Source organism: Xyrauchen texanus, chromosome 32, assembly GCF_025860055.1.
Source record: "Xyrauchen texanus isolate HMW12.3.18 chromosome 32, RBS_HiC_50CHRs, whole genome shotgun sequence".
NCBI classification, from domain to species: Eukaryota; Metazoa; Chordata; class Actinopteri; order Cypriniformes; family Catostomidae; genus Xyrauchen; species Xyrauchen texanus.
The window spans coordinates 31,550,396-31,574,448 of record NC_068307.1 but is presented as its reverse complement, the minus strand read 5'-3'; the positions used below and the strand labels follow the sequence as shown (position 1 = coordinate 31,574,448).

Below are 24,053 nucleotides of genomic sequence, written 5' to 3'. Positions count from 1 at the left end.
TTATGCCCATATGTTTTAGAACACTTTTATGAAGGCTCTGTTTAATGAATGCATTAGGAGCTGTTTGGGGCATTACTGGTGCGGTCATCTTAAGTAAAAGCTGCAAACAAAAGCAGATGCTTTTCAGGTGAATGTCAATAGTAACAGAAGCTGAAAGCAGATCTAGGTGTATCTGTGCATACAGCAGACTCAAATGCACCAGATTCATTTTGCCTCCAGTTTTTTTGTCTTTGATCTGAAACAGAATAGTTGGATGCACATTGTGGCTGTTGGCAACAAACATGAGCCAACCTTTCTTTCTTTCAGTTTCTTGACACATAGCCAGCAATACCATCAGGACTACATAAAACCTCATTTATTCCTGCTGATGTATATTTGAAAAGAATGAAAAAAGTATCAACAGTGAATTGCAGAATTAACTTGATTCTAAAGTAAATGTGTGTAAGATTTAAAGCATTCTATCTGATAAACAATGTGCAAGTGTTTATAAATTGCATTACCATATATTTATGGGGACAAAATGATGCTGACAGTGTAATATGACATTACATCCTTGGAAAACACAAGGTGCTTAGAAAGAGAATTTAATTGGGATATTAATACAAATATACTGCATGAAAACATGGCAACAGGGCTGACAAACAGGGCTGCCCATAATAAACGTAAGATAAAGTGATAAAAAGTGGACACCTGTTGCTGTAGAATACACTTATTTAAATAATAATGATGTCATAATGACAAAAAGGTTTTATTTATTTATTAATGGACTAGCATGTAACAGGGTTGATGCATCATTTTTTAATGATGGCAAATGACAAAGAAACACATTTTACTTTGTTTACAATAATGATGATGATAATAATAAAATAAATAAAAAACAATCGTATTTCATATCATTCACTCTACGAGAGCAAAATTGACCAATGCTTCCATAATACACTATTGCGTATGATTGTCTGACATATTTCAGATGTCTCACATTGTTTCAGAGGTGTCATAACAGGGTGTATTCACTTCACACTGTCCTGTGTGGCTCGTCAGGTTTGGTAACCTGGAATTAAATGAAAAGACATTGGCGGTGTGCAAGTCTGGAAGTAACTTGGAACTTGTCATTTTAAAATTAATAATTTCAAAACGTGTTTTTTAGATGTGAAAAGTATGACTTTACCATATAATTGACAGTAAAAACTTTATATTATGTTTAAGAAGAAAATCCATGTACTTTTTGTGGTAAACTACAACGTTGTGGTTAATATTACGGTGAAAAAACAATAGCCGGACACTCCCAGAAGTCACTGCACGACTCACCCTCATGCCATCCCAGATGTGTATGATTTTCTTTCTTCTGCTGAACAGAAGAAATTCTTCTTTTAGAAGAATATTTCAGCTCTGTAGGCCCATACAACACAAATGAACAGTGGCCAGAACTTTGAAGCTCCAAAAAGCTCATTAAGTCAGCAAGTAATCCACAAGACTCCAGTGGTTTAATCCATGTCTTCTGAAGCGATATGATAAGTGTGGGTGAGAAACAGATCAACATTAAGTCCTTTTTTACAATAAATCTCTACTTTCACTTTCATATTCTTCTTCTTTTGTTTCTGCTGGTTCACATTCTTCATGCATATTGCCACCTACTGGTCAGGGAGTAGAATTTCTTTCTTTAAATATTTTACTTTTATGCTGCCTTTGTGATTTTTGGAGCTTCAAAGTTTTGGTCAGCATTTACTTACATTTTATGGACCTACAGAGCTCAGATATTCTCCTAAAAATCTTAATTTGTGTTCAGTGGAAAAAGAAGAGAGCCATACACATCTGGGATGGATGGAATGGGTGAACTATTCCTTGAACAAACAATTTTAAAGTGAAAAGGAGACTTTTATGGTTCCAGAAGGTTAGTATATTACATTTCTTTAATTTAATAATATAAACGCTACTGAACGGTAAAATATACAGGCATCAAAATTACACCCCGTCAAGCCTGAAACATGCTCACTGTAGCTTTCGCAGTAAATTTCTGGCCATGGAAAATGTAACACATTTTTTTGTTTTTACATTTATTAGTATATTCTCTGTAGTATGCATATATTGTGAGTTTTCTGAATGCACAAAGAAGCCAGATGATCTACACTTCCCCAGAATGTGCATTATGTAAGAGCCATATTTGGAAGAGCATACTACCACACTACTCTTACTATGTCTTAGTACGCTTTATGTATCCTGTGTGCAGTATACGACACTTCTGAATGGCTATGTTCGAATATGTAATATATATATATATATATATATATATATATATATATATATATAAAATATACAGTGTTGGGTTATTTACTCTAAAAAGTTATTAATTACATTATTACATCTTCTACAGTGTAATTAGATTACTGTACAAATTACTCTGTCTGAAAAGTAATTGAATTACTTATTACTAATTTCTTTCTAAAACCCTTATCAGCCTCAACCAGATGAAAAAACAAGGATAGACATGAAATTGTCATTTATAATTCTTTCAAATAAATCATATAAAATCAAATAAATTATTCATGAAACTGGCCAAAGATTAAGTGGGCAGGATTCAATTAGAAAAAATATATTTTAAATTCACTATTGTTTTAGATAGCATTGTTCTATAGTTTATACAGTAATTACACAATTACATCAGAAGCAAATCAATTACTGAAAAATTAAGAGTAATCCCTTACTTTACTTTTTCAACAAAAAAGTTATTTGATTACTGTGATTAATTATTAGTTAATGCATTACACCCAACACTGGTAATAACTAGATGTGCAATGTAACTCAATAAACCGTCCTACTACCACTGTTTGAAATGTGTATGGTTGCAAAAGCATACAAAAGTAGGCAGGATACAAAGTATACCACCGAGTATGCAGTAAGCAGTACGCTAGTACGCCATAGAGCTCCACCTCGCGAGGCTCGTGAACCGTGCGCTCCTCTGTCGAGCGCTCACTTTTTTCTGCGGTGCTTCATGGACGGTCAGGAATGGCTGGATCACTGAGACTACATGTTCACTTTCTCACGGCGTTATCCGTGTTTCTGTGCTGCGACGCGGCGGTGAACGGAGGCAAGAGAGGAAACTCGGATAAATGCAATTACAAGGTAAAGTTTGATCTGGAATCTGACAAACGCGTAAGAGCGCGCGCACGATGTTTTCAACAGTGACAACAGAGAGAACAAGTTTAGTCATGTTGTTACATTGTAACATTGAGGTCTGTTGTTGATCAGAAATATTGCGTTTTTGTGTTGTGGGGAACTAAAACTTGTTGTTTGTTCTCATTTGTCCAAAACAAACTCTATTATGACAAAGATATACAGATGATTTTCATTTTTCTTTTTTTGTGGTACCATACAAGGTGTAGTGAATGGTACATGCAGGTAAAGACATGAAAATAAAGGTGAAATGTGCAGGTTATTAGCTATATACAGTATAATAAACTATACTGTTGAGGGAATTATTTAGACTACTTGATTTTACAAGTATGTAACTCAAAGTTCAATCTAGACCATTTGAATGGTTTAATCTGTTGTGATTTAAACACAACAACAAAAACTGACTTCATTAATGAAAGTTTGCAGTGAATACTGAACTGTTTTCCATGTGCAGTTGTCAGTTATTTGCATATAGTTTTAAAGTCTAGAAAGGGCTTTTATGAATATACACCGAAAACACCTAATAAGCTGACTTTACTCAATTTAATTGAGTAGGCTGATGGTGTCTTCACAACTTGTGTAATTAAGTTCACTTAACTTGGTGATCGTATAGAATGAACTTACATTTTTTAGTTAATGTATCTACAGTTGAAGTCAGAAGTTTACATACTCCTTAGCCAAATACATTTAAACACAGTATTTGACAGTTCCTGACATTTTATCGGAGAAACATTCCCTGTCTTAGGTCAGTAAGGGTCACGACTTTATTTTAAGAATGTGAAATGTCAGAATAATAGTAGAGAATGATTTATTTCAGCTTTTATTTCTTTCATCACATTCCCAGTGGGCCAGAAGTTTAAATGCACTTTGTTAGTATTTGTTATCATTGCCTTTAAATTGTTTAACTTAGGTCAAATATTTTGGGTATCCTTCCTTAAGCTTCTCGCATTAAGTTGCTGGAATTTTGGTCAGGTTTGTTGGACTCCTTGCTCGCATACACTTTTTCAGTTATGCCCACAACTTTTATATCTGATTGAGGTCAGGCTTTGTGATGGCCACTCCAATACCTTGACTTTGTTGTCCTTAAGCCATTTTGCCACAACTTTGGAGGTATGTTTGGGGTCATTGTCCATTTGGAAGACCCATTTGCGACCGAGCTTTAACTTCCTGGCTGATGTCTTGAGATGTTGCTTCAATATATCCACATCATTTTCCTTCCTCATGATGCCATCTATTTTGTGAAGTGCACCAGTCCCTCCTGCAGCAAAGCAACCCCCCAACATGATGCTGCCACCCCCATGCTTCACGGTTGGGATGGTGTTCTTCGACTTGCAAGCCTCACGCTTTTAACCAACATAACGATGGTCATTATAGCCAAAAAGTCCCCATGTGCACTTGCAATCTGTAGTCTGGCCATTTATGGTGATTTTGGAGCAGTGGCTTCTTCGTTGCTGAGCAGCCTTTCAGATTATGTTGATAGGACTAATTTTACTGTGGATATAGATACTCGTCTACCTGTTTCCTCCAGCATCTTCACAAGGCCCTTCCAAACTATATTCATCTCTAGGAGACAGAACGCGTCTCTTATGGTCCAATGGTGTTTATACTGGCGTACTATTGTTTGTTCAGATGAACGTGGCACCTTCAGGCATTTGAAAATTGCTCCCAAGGATGAACCGGACTCGTGGAGGTCCTCAAGTTTTTTTTTCTGAGGTCTTGGCTGATTACTTTTGATTTTCCCATGATGTCAAGCAAAGAGGCACTGAGTTTGAAAGAAGGCCTTAAAATACATCCACAGGTACACCTCCTATAAGAAGCTAATTATCTAAAGGCTTGACATAATTTTCTGGTATTTTCCAAGCTGCTTAAAGGTACAGTTAACTTAGTGTATATAAACTTCTGATCCACTGGACTTGTGATAGTCAAATAAAAATGAAACAATCTGTCTGTAAACAATTGTTGGATAAATAACTTTTGATGTCTTAAATGACTTGCCAAAACTAGAGTTTGCTAATACACAAATCTGTGAAGTGGTAATGACTTTAATGACTTCAACCTAAGTTTATGTAAACTTCTATACTCTACAGCTCTATATGTTAGTACTTAATAATTGTAGTTGACTGGACAAAAATTTATATTTGAGATATTGAGAAGTTTTAGCTCTTTTGTAGTATTATTTATGTTGTTTTGTTGAAAACCGTTGTTTCATGTGATGTCACCATTTGGGGATTTGTGTCCCCTTTGTAGGCCTGCACGATTATAGCAAACATCATAATTATCGATTATTGCCCTTGATATTGTAATCGTGATTATTAAATTACTGTGATGTCAAAAAAAATAAGCACTCTCTCTAATGCTCATTAAAAACAAAGCTGTCTCATCAGCATAACAAATACATTATTTACACCGTGTCTGTTCCTTGATTAGAACGGGAATGTTTTAGTTTTGTCTTGTTGCTCATTTGCAGTGTATTTAACATCTGTGTTCGGTGCAGTATGCAAATAATTCCAAGTGATTTTTGTTCTTGTTCTACAGCTTCTTTCAAGTGTCAGGTAATGTTTCATCAGTATTAATTTTCGTGTGCCACCGTGAACAGAGGTGGAATATAAAGCAAGCATCAGGGCATTCAGACGGTTTAAAACTTGCACATTAGGATCAGTTCTCTTTACTGATAGGACGGAGGAGTAATTTAAGCAGCACTGATTGGCCATTGCCGTTTCATTGCTCAACGGACATAAAACACATTGTAAATAGAAACCATTGATGCAGTAGGAGCAGGCATAAATTGAATGCTGTAATGGTCAGTTTTGACGATTAAATAATCGTGGCAGCTGTAATCGTAATCATGATTTTCGATTAATTGTGCAGTCCTACGCCTTTGGTCACGTTGGTCCCTGTTAACACTGTCTCAGTTCTCCTTGTGGATGTGCAACTGAAATATGGGCATAAATGCATTTCTGTGGGAAAGACATTTATTTAATAACTGACCTAGAATAAGTTTAATCTTCATTTTTTAAGATGTGTTATTGCATTACCCAAATTTGAGTCCTTTCAACTCAATTAAGTTGAAACAACAACATTTAAATAGTAAATCTGAGTTCATACTACTTGCATCTAGTTACCTTAACTTAAATAGTTAAGTAAATTCCATATGAACACCAAGTTAAGTGAACTTAATTACACAAGTATTGGAGACCCCCATTATTCAAATAAATTGAGGGAATGAGTTTACTCAATCTATTGAGTAGAGTCAACTTGCCTTAATTTTGTACTCAATAGTTTTATAATAAGAGTTATTAACACTTAAAATCTTCAGTCTATTGATTTTTAAGAAATATAAGTTTAGTGACACAAATTTTTGAGTTATGAGCCCAAAACTTGAAATTTCAAGTTGGGTTTAATTAAGACAACTTGATTTTTCCAGTAATGACAACATTAGGGTTTAGTGGGATTCAGAGGGTCCTGTCTAGGATTAGATTAAAAATATAATTTAGGTTTTAGGATTTTGAAAAATTGGAAAAAAATGAATGAGAAATGTTTTTAATTCATAATTAAGTTTGTGATCTGCTTGGTTTATTATTTCTTGACAGTCCATAATATCTGCAAATATCTTCTGTCTACCATTTTTTTGGCATTCTGTGCTAATTGGAATTGAGTGTGCATTGACTAAACGCGATAAAAACACTAAGTTGGCCATTTTAAGAGACTCTCCACACTTCCATGTTGTGTTTGTAGTTTTTTTGTTCCCTTTTCTTCCTGTTTAGCAATGTCTGGTCATTTGCTGTTGATAGATGGGCTATTGACTGACAGATTGCCCTACAATCTCATTGTCTTTGGATGACCAGAGTTGCTTTGAAGTCATTTCCCACAGGAAGTCAGGGAGATGTTTGCTCTGTTAAAATTCTTTGGCATTTCCTCAGGCCACCTCCCTCCACGGCAACATCAAACACCTGGCCTGTTGAAGGAAACACTTCAGGTGTTAATGAATTGTAGTGTTCTTGCGAGCTGCGTCAGTATATTCTTCTACACCGTTGAACTTGTTGCACTTTATGGACAACAGCGAAGCTGGATTTATTGAAGGAATAGTTCACCCAAAAATGAAACTCTGTCATTTACTCACCCTCATGTTGTTCCAAAACAAAAACAAAGTTTTAAGCATTGGAATTAGGGCTGGGTAGCGATACAGATTTCCCGATTCGATTTCGATTCTCAAGCTTTCAATTTCGATTCAAAATTGATTCATATGGGTATATTTCTATAATAAACTCTCTTCCAGCTAATGCTGTTAATTATACTGGGAATCTTCTGACTAGGTATAATATGAAAATATACATTTTACTAATTATATTTTATTAGTTTTTCATCAATTTGGTCAAATTGTAGCTGTTTAAAAATTCACAATTCAATGTATTTAATCAGTAAATATGATATTAAAATGCATATTATATTGTTTAATTGCATCATTTACATTGATTGGTACTGTCCATTTAAGAAACTTTGGCATATCTATAAACAGCGTTTTTAAATTAGCGGATGTTAATGTGAGAGAGACTCAAATGGCTTTATCTTATCTGCGCTAGGCCTGGTTACAATTAAATGTTTCTATTTTTTGTTTACGATCAGCAACTGACTGTAAAGAACAGAAAGATTATTAAAAGAGACATTATTCAATGACAAATCGGTTGTGTGGATCTCGTCTTTGGACACACATGGAACAACTTACTTTCAACATTCAGTGAAAGGATCTTGCTGCTGAATACTTCACCAACATATTACACAATTACTGGTGAGTGAAATATAAACATTTACCAGCCAGTTCCAAAAAGCAACTATCGGCACTGATTAATCTGTATAGCCGATATATTGGTCTACATCTAATTTTTAGTTGCACAGCACGAATTTGGTTGCAAATGCAAGTGATTCATTGTAGTTGAGGGTTGCGCATTGAAAATAAGATCAATCCATGGCTTTTAAGAATGGATAACGAATCGACCAAACAAACAAACAATTCATCGAATAAAATATTTTTTTGCCCAGCCCTAAAAGGAATACTGCGATATTCATTAATTGAAAATTTCTACTGGATGACACTTCTACCAAATTTGCCCTTTAATGAAAAAGTTCACGGTTCCACCCTGACCCGAGACCCGACACGGGACCTGTACGGGTTCAGATCTATGTTTTATATGGTCAGCCTGGTCTGGGTCCCATTCTATTGCGGCGGTTCCCGGGTCTGTTTAACATTGTGTAATACCAGAGTCGATCCATGAAGCAATGCTAACATGTCGTGCCGTGGCAATGAACGAGCAATCGTTTTTATAGTTCAAATGGCAAACAGTCAAAGTTATCTTACAGCTATGCTGTTTCAATCAGCAAGAGAGGAATCACAGAAAACCTGGATGTATTTGACCAACTTTCTTGGCAAGAAGGATTGATTGTATGCATCACGGCCAGGCACAGGGGAGAAGGCTACTAACATTACATTAGGTAAGACATAAAGTTTTGTTTTCACAACTTGTAAATTAATTTGTTAATAGCAATCAGCTGTAAAGTCGGTGTCTATCGGGTCTGTGTCTCCCGGCCGGGTCCGGGTCCTGATGCAGTTTATATCCTAATAATAACTAGAAAAAAATGAAGATTTGGTGCATAACATGAGAATTTTAAGTTTAAACAAGCCTAAAACTCACTGGGGACTAAATGATGGAAATACCGATTAATCAGTAAAGCCGATATATCAGTCTTCCTCTAACAGTAACACCTTGGCAACCATCAACAACACCCCGGCATAGTGGTTTGTACAGGAAAGGACACCTTACATTTAAGTAATACGTGTTTAAATTCAAGATGCAAAAAAAAATATATTTTTACTTTAATAGGATCTATAATATGGTGTAATTGTTGACACTGTATAACTTCCTGTCTTTGCATTGTTTTCTGTTTGACTGTGTGGCCACACAGCTGGTTAAGTCTGGGAAAAACAAAGATAGATATTTAAATTGGCCTCCGCTCCCTCTGTGCTTTTCTTGGCTTCATCCTAGGGACAGAAAGCTCAATTGGATCTCTGAAGGGGGTCTCTTGGACTCGGATTAAAGTGGTTGTTCTCTCCGGAACTCCCATGCCTCTCGCCTCAATAGGAACCTGCCAATGGCTTTCCGACGAGCTCTCAGAGAAATCCCGCCATCAAAGAATTGTCCAAGTATTAGATATGAGCCTGTCTTTCCTTTCCTCTCCGAGATTGACTTCCTGTTCCATATCTCTGTTAAAGAAACGAAGGACGTGAGCATTGGAATTCATTACAGGATGGATATTAGCAGCTGTGTAATCGGTTTAGCAAAAGTCCTGTCCCTTTCCATCTGGTTAAGTTCTCTGAATGTGGGGAGAATTATGTCAGACAAACCCTCACAAACATTAGGTGTTATCTCAAAATTGTTACCAGTGAGAGCAATGTTTTCTGGGGGAGCGACACTGTAAGCGATTAGCATTAGGGGAGACTGATCAGAGATACATTTTTTAAAAGTTAGACTGCAATCGCCCGGATTCATTATATATGTGTTGCATTCCTTTATTTGTCTATTTCTAAATGTGTTTCTCAAAAGAGCCTTCACACTTGGGTTCCCTGTTCTCGTAACATCTGGTTGGTATGAATGATTATGAAGGGGGTGTGTTTGACGCTGCTCACGGTGCAGAGAAAGAATGAAAGGAGGGGGGAGGTCCAAGTTATTTCTGTGCCATCTTAAGGGGGCATTGAAAACCAGCCAAGCAGCTCGTCACCTTGGAGTCTGCGGTGGGAAAAACACTGGTTGGCTAGTTCTGAATCAAGCTGGTTCGCTGAACCACTTTGAATTCCGGGACAGAGGTCTTTGAGTAGCAATGCCTCTTTTGACTGAACGAGTGGTCCTGCCGTTCGCTCTCAATGGAAGGATGTTGCTGGTAAACTTAGGTATGTTAAAAGTTGGGCCACTGTTCACCTCGGTTGGGTGCCTGTGATTGATCAGTGATTTTTTTGTGATCACGTTAAAGAGCCTAGTTAGTTAGTCTTGGGTTGGTCTGACCAAATCAACTCAGAAACTTATGATTGTTTTGTGGCTTTTAGTCCTTGTCTGTTTGGGCCAACTATATTCTGGTGTACTCCTAAAAGTTACATTTTTTTTATAATGTACAATCTTTCTCTTATGGGTAAACGGACCAAAAGGTATTGATGACGTCATCTTGCACTCGCTGAGATTTCTAAAGTTGTTTCCAATCTACTACTTATACCAACTACTTAACCTATTAAGCTCTGGTTCATTTTTGGGCTGTCGCCTGCAATTTTTCACACTCAAATTTAAAAGCTCAATGTTTATTGATACTGTGGACTAATTGCCCAAAATTGGCTCCCCAATTAAAAAAAATACACTCCAGTTATTCATAAATAATATTGTGTATGTTTACCATCTTATGATGAATAGATTAGCCACGCCCACTCTTTCCAAAACCCTGCATTCCAAAAATACAAATGAGCTTCGTAGAGACCGACATCATGCAGAAACGGTTGTTACAAACAAAATACTGCAAAATAGCACCCTCAACGGACAACTGTTGAGCAACATGGCATAAAAATGGCATTAAGCCTCAATAATTCACTTTAACTACAATACCATGAGAACATGCAAAATGAGCGACAGGTCGAAAGTGTCAGAGACTGCGGCCCGCGGACACTTTTTTTTGTTTGCTGTTTAGAGAGTCTAGAGCAGTCACAGAGACCGGTGAGATATCTCAACACACTTAGAAATTTTTTTTGCAAACCTTTCCATGAGAAAAATCTCTTTAAGCACATTTAAGAGACTGTATTTTGAATCTACACTGCAAAATATACAGTGCTACCTCCCGAATGAATGGCACTTATCTTATCAGCCAGTTAAAGTGAATCAAAAATCGACAGCAAGTAGTCAACGCTAAATGAACCACAATGTTTACTGTGATATGTGGACTTAAGACTCATTACATTTCATGGGGTCTTTAAAAAAAAAAAAAAAAAAAAGAAGAAATTCCCACAAAAACATAATTATTTTAAGGCAGAACAAAAATGTCAACTTCATTAACACAGAATGAATTTGAACATCTATTTCTGCTATTTTAGCTGCCTTTTTAAAAAAAAATGTTTAACCTGGTACTGTCGCCAATCCTCAGGTGACCCTCAGGGTTGTAACCCGAGTCCTTTTGCATTGTGCAGAGACCTATTTGTGGTCATACCAGTCCTTCCTCTTTCTCCCTGCCGCCCCACACACTGAAGTCATTACAATCAATTAGCTGCTCTTTTCTCCGGTCTAATCAAGCATCTGGCGCTGGGGAACTTCCTGTCTGTAGGTTTCAGGCAATGATTTGAGATTATACAGTGTTTCTCCTTTACAGGGAAAAGTATGTGTCCACCTCAAGAGCTCTTAGCTGCGGGGTGGATGCAACTTTTATGTCCGCAGTTTGAGGTTGCTTAGATTAATACCACCGCACTATATGTGTGCTATCATTGATGTTTTATGAACTTTAATGAGGTCCAGAAGGTAATTCAGCAAGTTGGTGAGATTTAAAGCCAACATGAAATCGAAAAAGGACCCCATTGACTTCCTATTTACTACTCTTTATGTTTTCATGCACTATAAAAGTTCGATTTCAGTTGATTTGTCTCTTTGGAATGTCATGTAAACTCTTTAGTTTGACAGAAATTGTACCACACGATCTGCTGATACCATCTCAACATTCAAGAAGCAGCTGAAAACACATCTATTCCGTGAGAAATTGAGCTGATTGCACTGACTATTTAAAAAATCTTGTCTGTCTCTTTCTTCAGTGCTAGCTTCTATACTAGCTCCAGCTACTTTGAGAACTTGTCAGTCTGTTAATGCAGATACCGTATAGTTGACTAATTGATGACAAATGGCTTGTGTTCTTCATTGGTAAGCTGCTTGGATAAAGGTGTCTGCTAAATGACTAAATGTAAATGTACCAGTCAGATTTTAAGTAATAGCGAGCTATAGTAAGTCTGATGTTATTATTATTTATTATGATTTTTTCTTTCAGGAGTGTTGGTTATTCATGTTTGAGACGTTACAGACATTACAGCAGATTTTCTGTAAAGCTGAATATATAAATGTGATTCAAAGGAATGGTAAACATCATGCAATCACTGCCAACCATGTTCAAATAAAATCTAGCATTATAAATGGTGAATCTATGTACTGATTATCATTGTCCCATGTCTGCCAAACATGTTGAGTGATGCAAACATCTTCTGCAGCCTGAACTCAACTTTTGGTCAGATTTAAGGTGTGAATGTGCTTGCATAGAGAGCTATAGGATGCCCCCTTGCTCCCTACAGTAGTGGCCAAAAATATTGGCACCCATGGTAAATCTGAGCAAAGAAGGCTGTGAAAAAAACTGCATTGTTTATACTTTTGGTCTTTCCTTCAAAAAAATTACAAAAATCTTACCATTTAATTGAAGTAAAACAATTGAAACAGTGTAAAATCTCATAATTAAATATATTTCTCCAAAATGCATTGGCCATAATTATCGGCACCCTTTTATTCAGTAGTTTTTGCAACCTCCCTTTGCCAAGATAAGTGCTTGGGAGTCGTCTCCTATAATGCATAATGATGTTGGAGAACACATGGCAAGGGATCTGAGACCATTCCTTTATACAGAATCTCTCCAGATCCTTCAAATTCTGAGGCCCACATGGTGGACACTCCTCTTCAGTTCACCCCACAAATGTTCTAAGGGGTTCAGGTCAGGGGACTGGGATGGCCATGACAGAACCTTGATTTTGTGGTCAGTGAACCATTTTTGTGTTGATTTTGATGTTTGTTTTGGATCATTGTCCTGCTGGAAGATCCAACCAGGGCCCATTTTAAGCTTTCTGGCTGAGGCAGTCAGATTTAGATTTTCTATCTGTTGGTATATGATGGAGTCCATGATGCCATGTATCCGAACAAGATGTCCAGGACCTCTGGCAGAAAAACAGCCTCACAGCATTAAAGATCCAGCACCACATTTAACTGTGGGCATTGGGTACTTCATCATCTCTGTGTGCGCCAAACCCATCTCTGGTGTTTGCTTCTAAAAAGCGAATATATATATATATATATTTTTTTTCATCTGACCATAGATGGGTCATTTGAAGTTCCAGTAGTGTCTGGCAAACTGAAGACGCTTGAGTTTGTTGTTGGATGAGAGCAGAGGCATTTATTCTTGAAACCCTCCCAAACAAATTGTGGTGATGTAGGTGATTAGTTAGTATTTTTATATAGACTTTCTGACCCCAAGACCCAAATCATTTCTGCAATTCTCCTGCTGGATCTCCTTGCATTTGGCCACTTGATCCATCCTCCTCATCACGCTTGGATACAATATAGACAGACGTCCTCTTCCAGGCCGATTCTTAAGATCTTCAGTTTATTGGAACATGTTAATTGTTGCCCTGATGGTGGAAATAGTTTTTTTTTCAGTGCTTTGGCTATTTTCTTATTTTGTGAAGCTCATGCCACTTTTGTTGTATCAGAACTATATTCTTTAGTCTAACCCACTGTGATTGATGATTAAGGGAATTTGGCTTGTGTGTTACCTCACATTTATACCCCTATGAAACACAAAGTCATGGCATGAACAATTTCATATTCCTACTTCCTAGTCACCCAGGTGCACTAAACAATGTAAAATATTAAGGGGAATACACTTCAGAGTTCAGACATATTTTACTCATAAGAATTTCTAGGGGTGCCAATAATTGTGAATGATTTAATTATGAGATATTTCCCCTCTTTCAATTGTTTTACTTCAATTAAAGGTTAGATTTTTGTAAACATTTTTAATGAAAGATCAAAAGGATAAACAATGCAGATTTTTCAAAGAGTTTTTGCTCATATTTACCAAGGGTGCCAATATTTTTGGCCACTACTGTATTTAGTGAATGACCTCAAGTGTGCTGTCTGTCTGCACTGGTCTCAGAACTGTTCGAAATGCATATAAAGCCCCTGAAAGCAAAATTTTTCAGCTTTTGGATGAACTTATTGATTCTCAGTGTCAAAATACACAGTAAATATATTGAAATGCATTTACTAATGTTAATGAATTGAACCATATTGTACAGTGATAACCAAAATAAAACATGATAACGTTTATATTCAAACGAAGCTAAATAACCCACAGATAATTAACATCTTTTTTAAACTTTTGAGGGAATAATGTCCCACAATACATGTATGTGGCCATCATGTTTATCATCGCGCTGGTGAAAAATGTATAAATGTTTTAAAGCAACATAAGAAACTAGAGATGTTACTCTTAACACTCAAACAGGTTTCAATGAAACACTTAAAAAGAGTTTCTTAGCAGGGGCACTTTTGTTGACTTTGTTCTCCTAAAGCGCTTCAGGGAAATCGAGGCCATTCCGTTGTGTCATGTGATTTGGTGCGGCAGAAATGTAACACTTAAATGACAGTCTAGTATTTTAAACCATATTCAGCTGGTTTAAATTAAATGACATTATGCATTGCGTGTAGCGAATCCAAAATACTGTTCAACATACACTCATGTGGGTGTGGGGTCCCACAAGGATAATGTCAGACCACAGTTGGCCTTGGTGTTGTAAACATGCTCCAAAAGACAGCTGTGATGTGCTGCATTTATTATCGGCACTTTCTCAGCTAACGTCCTACCTTCAAATATTCAATTACGCATGTACACAACACTCACATGGCCCTAAAATAGCCTCCATGTTCTATATGCAAAATATTATTTATTATTTCTTTCTTTTCATTTTGGAGTAAAATATGACCAAGATTTTTCTTGACATTACTTGTTGAAAATCCAGTTTCTCCTGAAAACATGGCGGATATCAGAAGTAAAATAGGTTGCAAATCAACTTGCTCAACAAGATTTTCTTCAAATAGTCCACAGCAATTGCAATGGATAATGGATTATAATGGATAAAAGTTTTGAAATGTAACGACTTGTGTAGCTAGAAACGATTTTGTGTAGAGTAAGTTTTAGGGCTTAAACCTTGGCTCTGGTGAGTTTTAAGAGACTGTTCATTATGAGGGGCCCTCAACCTTCAGGCTGAAAGGTTAGTCAGCATGCATTCTCCTCTCTTGTGCCTCATCCTTCGTTCTTGGCACTGCGTCTGTGCTTTCCATTAGTGGGGTGAAATGATCTTACCTTCCTCTTCTTCATGGTCAGAGAGTTCTGAAAGCCCCTGAGCAGTTGTGCATTCTTAACGCCTGAAACACAAAACTTCAAATCCCACAAGCCCCTCGTGCTCCTTGTGAAGATGTTTATTGTTTGATAATGTCATCTGGAAGGTTCTTCTTGGCATATGTCGATATCGTCTTGAATCTTTTTTTTTGCCTTAAGTTGTGCTGTATTGCTGTTTGTTCATAAACATACATTGTTTGTTTTATTGCAACAAACTATTAATCCAGGCCTATATATGTATAAATTAAAGGGCTTTGTTGAGTATTGGTTTCTTTCATGTCGTTTGGATTCAGAGAGCTTGCCTGGACTTGTTTGTGGAAGTTTCTGCCGGCTGTGTTTACACCCTTTTTTGTAATGTGAATTTCGAACAATAACCAAAACAAGATATGAATACAATGTCGAAAGCATCCAAACAAAATAGACGTCTTAAAAGTTTATAATGACACCCTAGCTTCACGACAGCAAGTTTTGCATGTGCAGCATTTTCTTCAGAAAATTCAAATGATAATTAAACATGTTTTGTTGATTTAAGTTGTGTAATAATTTGTGCATGTTGTGTATTTTGTTTTGCTCTGTCTGTATTAATTCTGCAGATGTTCTGATTAGCATCGTATAAATCTACTACAGCATTTGCCACGTGTTGCACGAGTTAAGGTCAACTGTGCAGAAGTTAAAAAATCAATTTATGATGGTTCAGAGGTCAGACCTTCCTTGGTGTCTTTTAAAGTTCTTGTCTTACAGATCTGAGACCTTTCGTGCATCTTTTCAATATAGATACTGGGGGGATTCTGGTTGGGGAGGCAGGTCTTAGATCAGTGCGAAGACACAAGCTCTATCCAGAAGTTTTGGGTCTGGAAAACCCATCACGTCTTATAGTTGTTCGGTGAGGAAGTACGCTGTCTGTGAAACACATGAGCGTGATCTACATGTGCTCGTCACACTTTGCCCAGTTCCTCCTGAGACTAGTTAAAGAATACTTCACCCCTGCAGTGATTGATTCCCGGCTGAAAACTGAAAAAGCACAACGCACAGCTTGAAGTGAGATCAAGAGAGCACCTCAACTGTGCGTGAACAAGCTCTGTTTACGAAAATGAGGTGGTTAAGTTCTTCAGAGCATATGGGAGCATTTTGGTGACAGAAGGGGATTGGTAAGACAGGAAAGCCATTAAGGGAAACAGACGGAAGCCATAGTGCCCTCCAGCATTTGACCAAATGCCACAAAGGCCCTTCATCAGACATTCCCTCTCTGACCCGCTTATCTGGTCTTACAGAGCCATCCAGACTAGAGACATAACTATGAGTTTTAGAAACTTTATAGGATTGGTAAATACCAATTGAATGTCATATATGGCTGTGTTATAAATTCACCTGTATATATATATTTTTAGGCTGATTAAATGATTAACTTAATTTAATAAATATTGCCTAAAAGTCTTAGATTTCACACATTATGCAACTAGTGGTAAACCAATATTTCGGCCAGTGGTGCATTTCCTGTACAGCGACGTAACTCACTGCGTAACCACCATAGTACGATGTATCGTTGTAGAAATGAACAAGCTAGTCACGAATGTTTCCCGAAACCATCGTATTTATGTTGCACATCCATCATTTGAACCACGTTGGTTGAGCTGTCATTAATGACGTTACTCAGGTTGGAGTAATAACTTCTGCAAATATTAAAATTATAATAGCAAATTTACACGTACACCAGAAAGTTGTTTAATGCAAGAAAAATGCTGAAGACACGAAAGCGGCATGCATTTTGTAATGTGACAAATGCAATAGATGGGTTTCTCTCTAGACTTCGGTGCACTTGCACTCTACTTATGCGTTAACATAAACGCACAAAAGCCGTGTTCTCCGACAGAATCCGTGTGTGATGAAACATTTTATCTTAACGGCCTATAATCTCTTAAACGGCTGCACCCTCCCAGAATAAATGTTTTTCTTAAATGCATGTAAACGTGGTCAAAGTCTTGACAGAATGGAAACTATAGAAGCCTCAGCGAAGTAAAATGATTTCCTCACAGCAAACTAACATGGAACTATGCTTCTAACCACAGGTAAAGAGCTGTTCCAACCAGACAACTTTGCGATGCTGTTTGCGAATGTTTGTTGGACCTGCGGTTTCGGGAAACGCCAAATCGTAGAACTATGTTGGTAACGATGGAACTTGTGCAATTGTTGGCTAATGATGCTTTTGGGAAACGCAGCCCAAGCCAATTAATCAGATAATATTTTGAGTGTCAACTAGTGCTGGGTTTCGATTCAAATTTCAAGAATCGATTCGATTCTGATTCTCAATATCTTGAATCGATTATCATTATTCGATTCGATTCGATCCGATCCGATCTGATCTTCGAGATTTAGATAAGCGTTTTTGAAAAAAGCACTTTTTTTTTCCAGCTGTTACCTGAATTACAGGACTGTAGTTATGCAACATATTGATACTATTATTATAGACATTCAACTGCAAATTAATGGAGTACTGATCTTTGTAAAGAACAATCCCCTTCCAGAGTGTTGATACAACTGATTTCACAAACTTGTACTGGTGTAGACGACAGAAGGCGCAGAGGTATATCAGCAGCAGTAGACCGATTATTTAGACGCGAACATGAAGTATTATTAAAATGACATTAAGAATTTTCCAAAAAGTTCCTACAGTTCAGATGCACCTTTATTTTTTATTTTAACATTTCAACATTTAAGAACACTTTTGTTCTAAGCCTGTGCAAATGTAAACAGATTGTTTGTTACTGGCTCGTTCTCTGTATTTCTTGTTCTGAACCCGAAATGGTGCCAGATCGGAGCTTTGAGCGTTTCAGGAGTTTTCAAAGCAACCGCTTGCTTAACGTCACTGACCGCCATATTCGTTGTTTTAATGTCCTTCCACCTACGCGCATGCGTGAATTCAAGTTAAAGTTCACGGGGAAAATGTAGGCCTATTATAACTGTGATTTTGTGAAAAAAAAAAAAAAAATCGATCCTCTGAGTTACGGATCGATCTTTTGAAATTAAAATGAAAATCGATTCAGAATTGGTGAATCGATTTTTTCAACACAGCCCTAGTGTCAACATCGCCCAATAACTTGGACACTTGGGCCAATTAACTATTTAGTAGGATAACTATTGCATAATTTAAAAAAGTTTAATACAGAATTTTTTTAGATGATGATAAACCAATATATCAGCCAAGCCGATTAATCTGTCATTTTGATATGATCAATAACGGTCATTAACGTGCCTGCTTTGTTGATTAACAGTTTAGTAAAATATTGCATCATTATTTTTATGTTGCTAATGATGTAACTAGTGATACAGTCAGCCAGGCAGGATAATCAGCCGATATTTGGCCATTTTGAGATAATCTGTATTGGCCAATAACTTTGTCGACTTTACTGATAAACTGTTTAGTAAAGATTGCAAAATGTTTGTATATAGTGATAACCCGATATATGAGCGAGGCAGTTTAATGAGCCTTTTTTGGCCATTTTGAGATTATTGGTATGGATGATAACATGCCTGCTGTCACTAGTTGTAGATTAATGACCACACAGACTTAATTGATTTCTAGATTGTCTGTTTTATTTTTTATTAATTCAAAGCTTGTTTTGGTACATCAACTGGTGTAATTTGTGAAGAAAAAATAAAACCTTTGGTATTGTTACAAATGCATTTGATACTTTCAAAATGCTTTTGAATTTTAAGCTTAATTCAAACTCCTTACACAAGAATGGTTTACTATCAAAATTTTCAGTTGTTTTAAAATCTTTCCAGAATTCCTTTAGCCCCTCTCATGAGCACCAAGATGTCTGTAGCTGGCGTTGTGCTCCAGACATGCTTTGAATGGACCATAATTACACAGATCAGGACAACTGATACCTGCTCATTAATGCCACATGATCACCTGCAGCTATGGGCCAGCAGACGGAAACGCCGCCACGCAAATTACGTTTCAGAGCTTCACATAAATGCAAGAAATTTCGTCTGAATGAACACTAGTCTTTACTGCTTACGGCAACTTGTAACTGTTTAGAAGAGGCCGGTCATATGTTTGTTTTTGGACTTTTCGAGAAGTAAAAGTCATTTTTCCCACAATTTTTAGTTTGTATTTTATTGGGATTTAAAGACATTTTTGACAAAATATTTTAGACAGTTGCAGAGTTTTTGTACAAATTATGGACCCATTTTGCTATCAATTACTAACCCACTGATGGATGGTTTTGCATACATCACTAACCAAACAAATAAGTGTCATATATTACTATTGTGCTCTTTTTGGACATGGTACCATGGCTATACTATGTTTTTTTTGGACATATGGTAGTACAATGGTATTCTTTGAAGTTTCTGAAAGTGCCATGTAAAAACTGTGGTAAGTGTCAAAGTACCATGGTTTTACCATCACTGTACCATGGTACCTCAACAGTACTTTTTGGTAACTGCATAAAAATTTGCTCAAGGCTTTGTTAATTTTTTGTAGGTTATGAAACCTATACAAAGGTGCAGGTAAACACAATAACAATTAATAACAATAAAGGACCTGATAGCGAACACAAATGTAATTGTCCTAGAAAAGGACTCTTTTTGGAATATGAAATTGGAGACATATGTTTTGGTAATGAGAAATGTGTGTTTTAGCTAAGCTAGTTTGCGGTCAAAACGCATGCAAAGAGCAGCCCACTCTTGTTTGGACATTCAAAAGGAGATTTCATTGGATTTAATTGATTTCAATGTGGTTTTGTCAAAAAGGAAGTAAATTTGTCCAAGTTTGAGCATGATCTTTGTGACCTTAATTTATACTAAATGGAAATTTAAACAAGAAATTTCACACAAAACGCATATCAACTAACAAGTGGAATCGAAAATTCATTATTTAAACTGAATGTGTATTAAGGAAGGATCTTCCCCGCTGAATCAACGATGTGAATCAAGCCATCGCTGAATGTGCACTGTAATTCTTTTATATTCCAAGCAATGTGTTGGACAAATAGCGAAAAGTGGTCTCTGGGTTTTGTTTGTTTTCACAGTGCTGGGGAACAAGCCCCACGAGAGCAGTCGAGCGTGCTCAAATCAGCGAGATCTAAAGCGCAATATCATAAGTGCATGCAAGACAAACAAAGTGATGGAGAGCGACTTTAACCCCTTTTAACTTTACTGCGGGTGATGGATACTCTCTTGCGCTGGATTTATCACATGGGAGAAGATGTCTTCTTTTACCCAACACTTCCCTGCTCTGCACTTGCACATAGATGTACAGTACATTCAGAAAGTATTTGTTTTGTTGCAGCCTTATTCTAAAATGCTTTAAATTATTTTTTTTTTCACATCAATCTACACTCCATACCAATAATGACAAAGCAAAAAACAGATTTTTGATATCTTTGCAAATTTATTAAAAGGAAAAAACTGAAATATCACATTGGCATAAGTATTCAGACCCTTTGCCATGACACTTGAAATTTAGCTCAGGTGCATCCCATTTCTCTGAATCATCTTTGAGATGTTTCTACACTTGATTGGAGCCTGTGGAAAATTCAATTGATTGGACATGATTTGGAAAGGCATACACCTGTCTATATAAGGTCTTACAGCTGAAAATGCATATCAGATCAAAAACCGAGCCATCAGGAACTTCCTGCAGAGCTCAGAGACAGGATTGTGTTGAGGCACAGATCTGGGGAAGGTTACAAAAAAATGTAATCTGCATTGAAGGTTCCCAAGAGGACAGTGTACATGCCTCCATAATTCTTAAATGGAAGAAGTTTGGAACAACCAGGACTCAGAAACTGAGCAATTGGGGGAGAAGGGCCTTGGTAAGAGAGGTGAACAAGAACCCGATGGTCTCTCTGGTTGAGCTTCAGAGATCATGTGTGGAGATGGGAGAAACTTGCAGAAGGACAACCATCACTGCAACACTCCACCGATCTGGACTTTATGACAGAGTGGCCAGACTGAAGCCTCTCCTCAGTGCAAGACACATAAAAGCCTGCTTGGAATTTACAAAAAAGCACCTAAAGGACTCTATATCCAGACTGTGATGAAATGAAGATTGAACTTTTTGGCCTCAATTCCAAGCGTCATGTTTGGAGGAAACCAGGCACCGCTCATCACCTGCTGATGTCATGTTTTTCAGCGGCAGGGACTGGTTGGACTGGTCAGGGTTGAAGGAAAGCTGAATGCAGCAAAATACAGAGATATCCTTAATGAAAACTTCTCCAGAGCACTCAGGAACTCAGTCTCAGACAGGTTCACCTTCCAACCTCACAGCCAAGACAACGCAAGAGTGGCTTCGGGACAACTCTGTGAATGTTCTTGAGTGGCCTAACAAGAGTCTGCATTTGAACCCAATCGAGCATCTCTTGAGAGACCTGAAAATGGCTGTCTACTAATGGTCCCCATCCAACCTGACAGAGCTTGAGAGGATTTGCAGAGAAGAATGGCAGAAAATCACAAATCCAGGTGTGCGAATCTTATCGCATCATACCCCAAAAGACTTGAGGCTGTAATCGCTGCCAAAGGTGCTTCAACTAAGTACTGAGTTAAGAGTTTGAATACTTCAAATTTATCTTTATTATCTCGATGTAAAATAACTAACATGTTTTTTCTACTTTTGAGGGAATAATATCCCAAAATCCACTTAGGTGGACATCATGTTTATCAGCGCGCTGATACGAGAAAAATGAGTGGCATATCAAAGGAAACTAAACACCAAACAGGTTTAAATGGGGAAAAAACCCACATCAAAATATTTCTTACCAGAGGCACTTTTTTTGGTGCTGCATCCGTAGGAGTGCTTCTAGACTCTTTGTGGCAGAGGTTTTACCCTTAAATGACAGTATAGAGTCTTGTGAACAGTATTCACTCAGTTTGTATCCATTTAAATTGGGGGTCGCTGATTAAGAAAGGAATTTGTTTCAGTTCTGGGTAATTTAGTATGTTCTCGGGGCAGGCAGATTACTTGCCCCTAAAAACCCCTCCTGGTTTCTGCCCCCTCTCGATTTTAGAGCAAAGAATAGCAGCACTGTCCCTTTGATCGATCATTACTGGTCAAATATCCTATCTTCCCTTCAGCAAATAGAAACTGATAGTATACATGTTCTTCTTCTGTGCGGGGGTAAAATCCCAGGGGGATGTGTTTCCTGAGAGTTGGGAGGGAGAAGACCAGCGCCACGGAGGATCAAACAAATAGCTCACCTTTGGAAAAAACAGTCTGTTGGCTTGCTTGCCATTGTCTCCATATGGGTTACAGCTAATTGGGTTCTTAAGAAGAACGATGTACACTTGTAACATAGCTGGCAGTGTTCTCATTAAATTAACTTCATGTGTGAGTTTACATGCCAAGAAAACCTTCTCAACCCAAGTGCCTTTTAGGCCAGAAACTCTGCAAAATAACCTCCAGTCTAGGCAATTGGGGTGGGAATCAGCACGCTCATGGCGGTACATTATCATGTAGAATCTGGGTCATGGTTATGATCATTTTGTGATATATTTTTAGTGTTTTGCAGTTTAAGACTGTGATACATTGCCATCTTTTCCTTTTTGTGTGTTGGGATCTAAAACAATCCTGCATAGAGTTAATAAATCGAACCAGCCAGCTCCGAGGTAAATCACAACATTACAAACTTATATTTGAAGCAAAGTAGCATTTTCAAATCAGAAAAAAGATAAAAAATAACGGTGTACTTAATGTCTTTAATAAGTTAATGGACTACAGTCCCATGAATGACATTATTGAATTAAAAACGATGGAAAAATGTAGTTGATTTAAAGTTGTTGATTTATAAATATTTCAAGTTTATTGCTAAATATTCAGATATAGACAAATAAATAACTAGTTTGACTGTGAAGGGTCTGACTCAATTGCGTCATTTGCAGTGCATCATGGGAGTCGGCAGTCACTCCAGAGCTCTTTTGCTGCACTTTGTTTGCCGCAATTCTCTGATTGGTGGATCTTTCTCTTCAGTATAATGGGTACTGTAGTTCTTAAACATGGAATTGGTAAAAGTCATTTGAAATGATGCAGAAGTATATAGGCCTACCAACGTCTGTCTTTAAAGATATATTATATAAAAAAGTGCTTTGAATACCGCTAAGGTTAAAAAGGTGCTATTAGTGCAGAGCATTATATGTTTTTGTTCAAAATTAATTAACCTACAGAGAAAATCATTGGGATTTTTACCAGACTTTTGCGCTCCATTCTATGCGAAAATTCTTGCAGATGACCCGTTTGAAGGATCTGTGCAGACATCCTTAGAAATGAAACCTGTTATAGACTTCTTCTTGGCTCATTCTGAGTTGACCTTTTTTTCGGGTTAAATCAATAGTGCTTGTTGACAACGCACCAAAAATGAATAATGTGAAAAATGTTGCAGCCAGTAAACTATATATCCACGATCAAAATTGTATTCTTATTTGTTATTTGAGTAATTTCTTTGGAAAAGTACCTGCTTTTGGGCAGACCGATTTTTGCGCAATTCTGATCACATTTGTTTGTGTTGTCTAACACTGTACCATTTTTCGGTTTTGTATTGTGGTCACGTATTTCGGATAACTCCGTTATTAAACAGCATGTACAAACAAAAGGAACTGTGGTTGGTCACTTAACATGTCAATCAGACAATCCTCCTGGCTAAGTGGGCAGTTCTTGG

At 37.2% G+C, this 24,053-nt stretch overlaps 1 protein-coding gene across 2 annotated transcripts in view; it reads left to right on the top strand.

The window, feature by feature from the left end:
- Positions 1-2,960: 2,960 nt before the first annotated feature.
- LOC127625969 (interleukin-17 receptor D-like) overlaps positions 2,961-24,053 on the top strand; it is a 53,320-nt gene continuing 32,227 nt past the window's right edge. For both annotated transcript variants that reach the window (XM_052101472.1, XM_052101471.1), the window contains exon 1: positions 2,961-3,120. In XM_052101472.1, the coding sequence (XP_051957432.1) occupies positions 3,004-3,120 (117 nt within the window). In that variant the 5' untranslated portion in view covers positions 2,961-3,003. The remainder of the gene's footprint in view (positions 3,121-24,053) is intronic.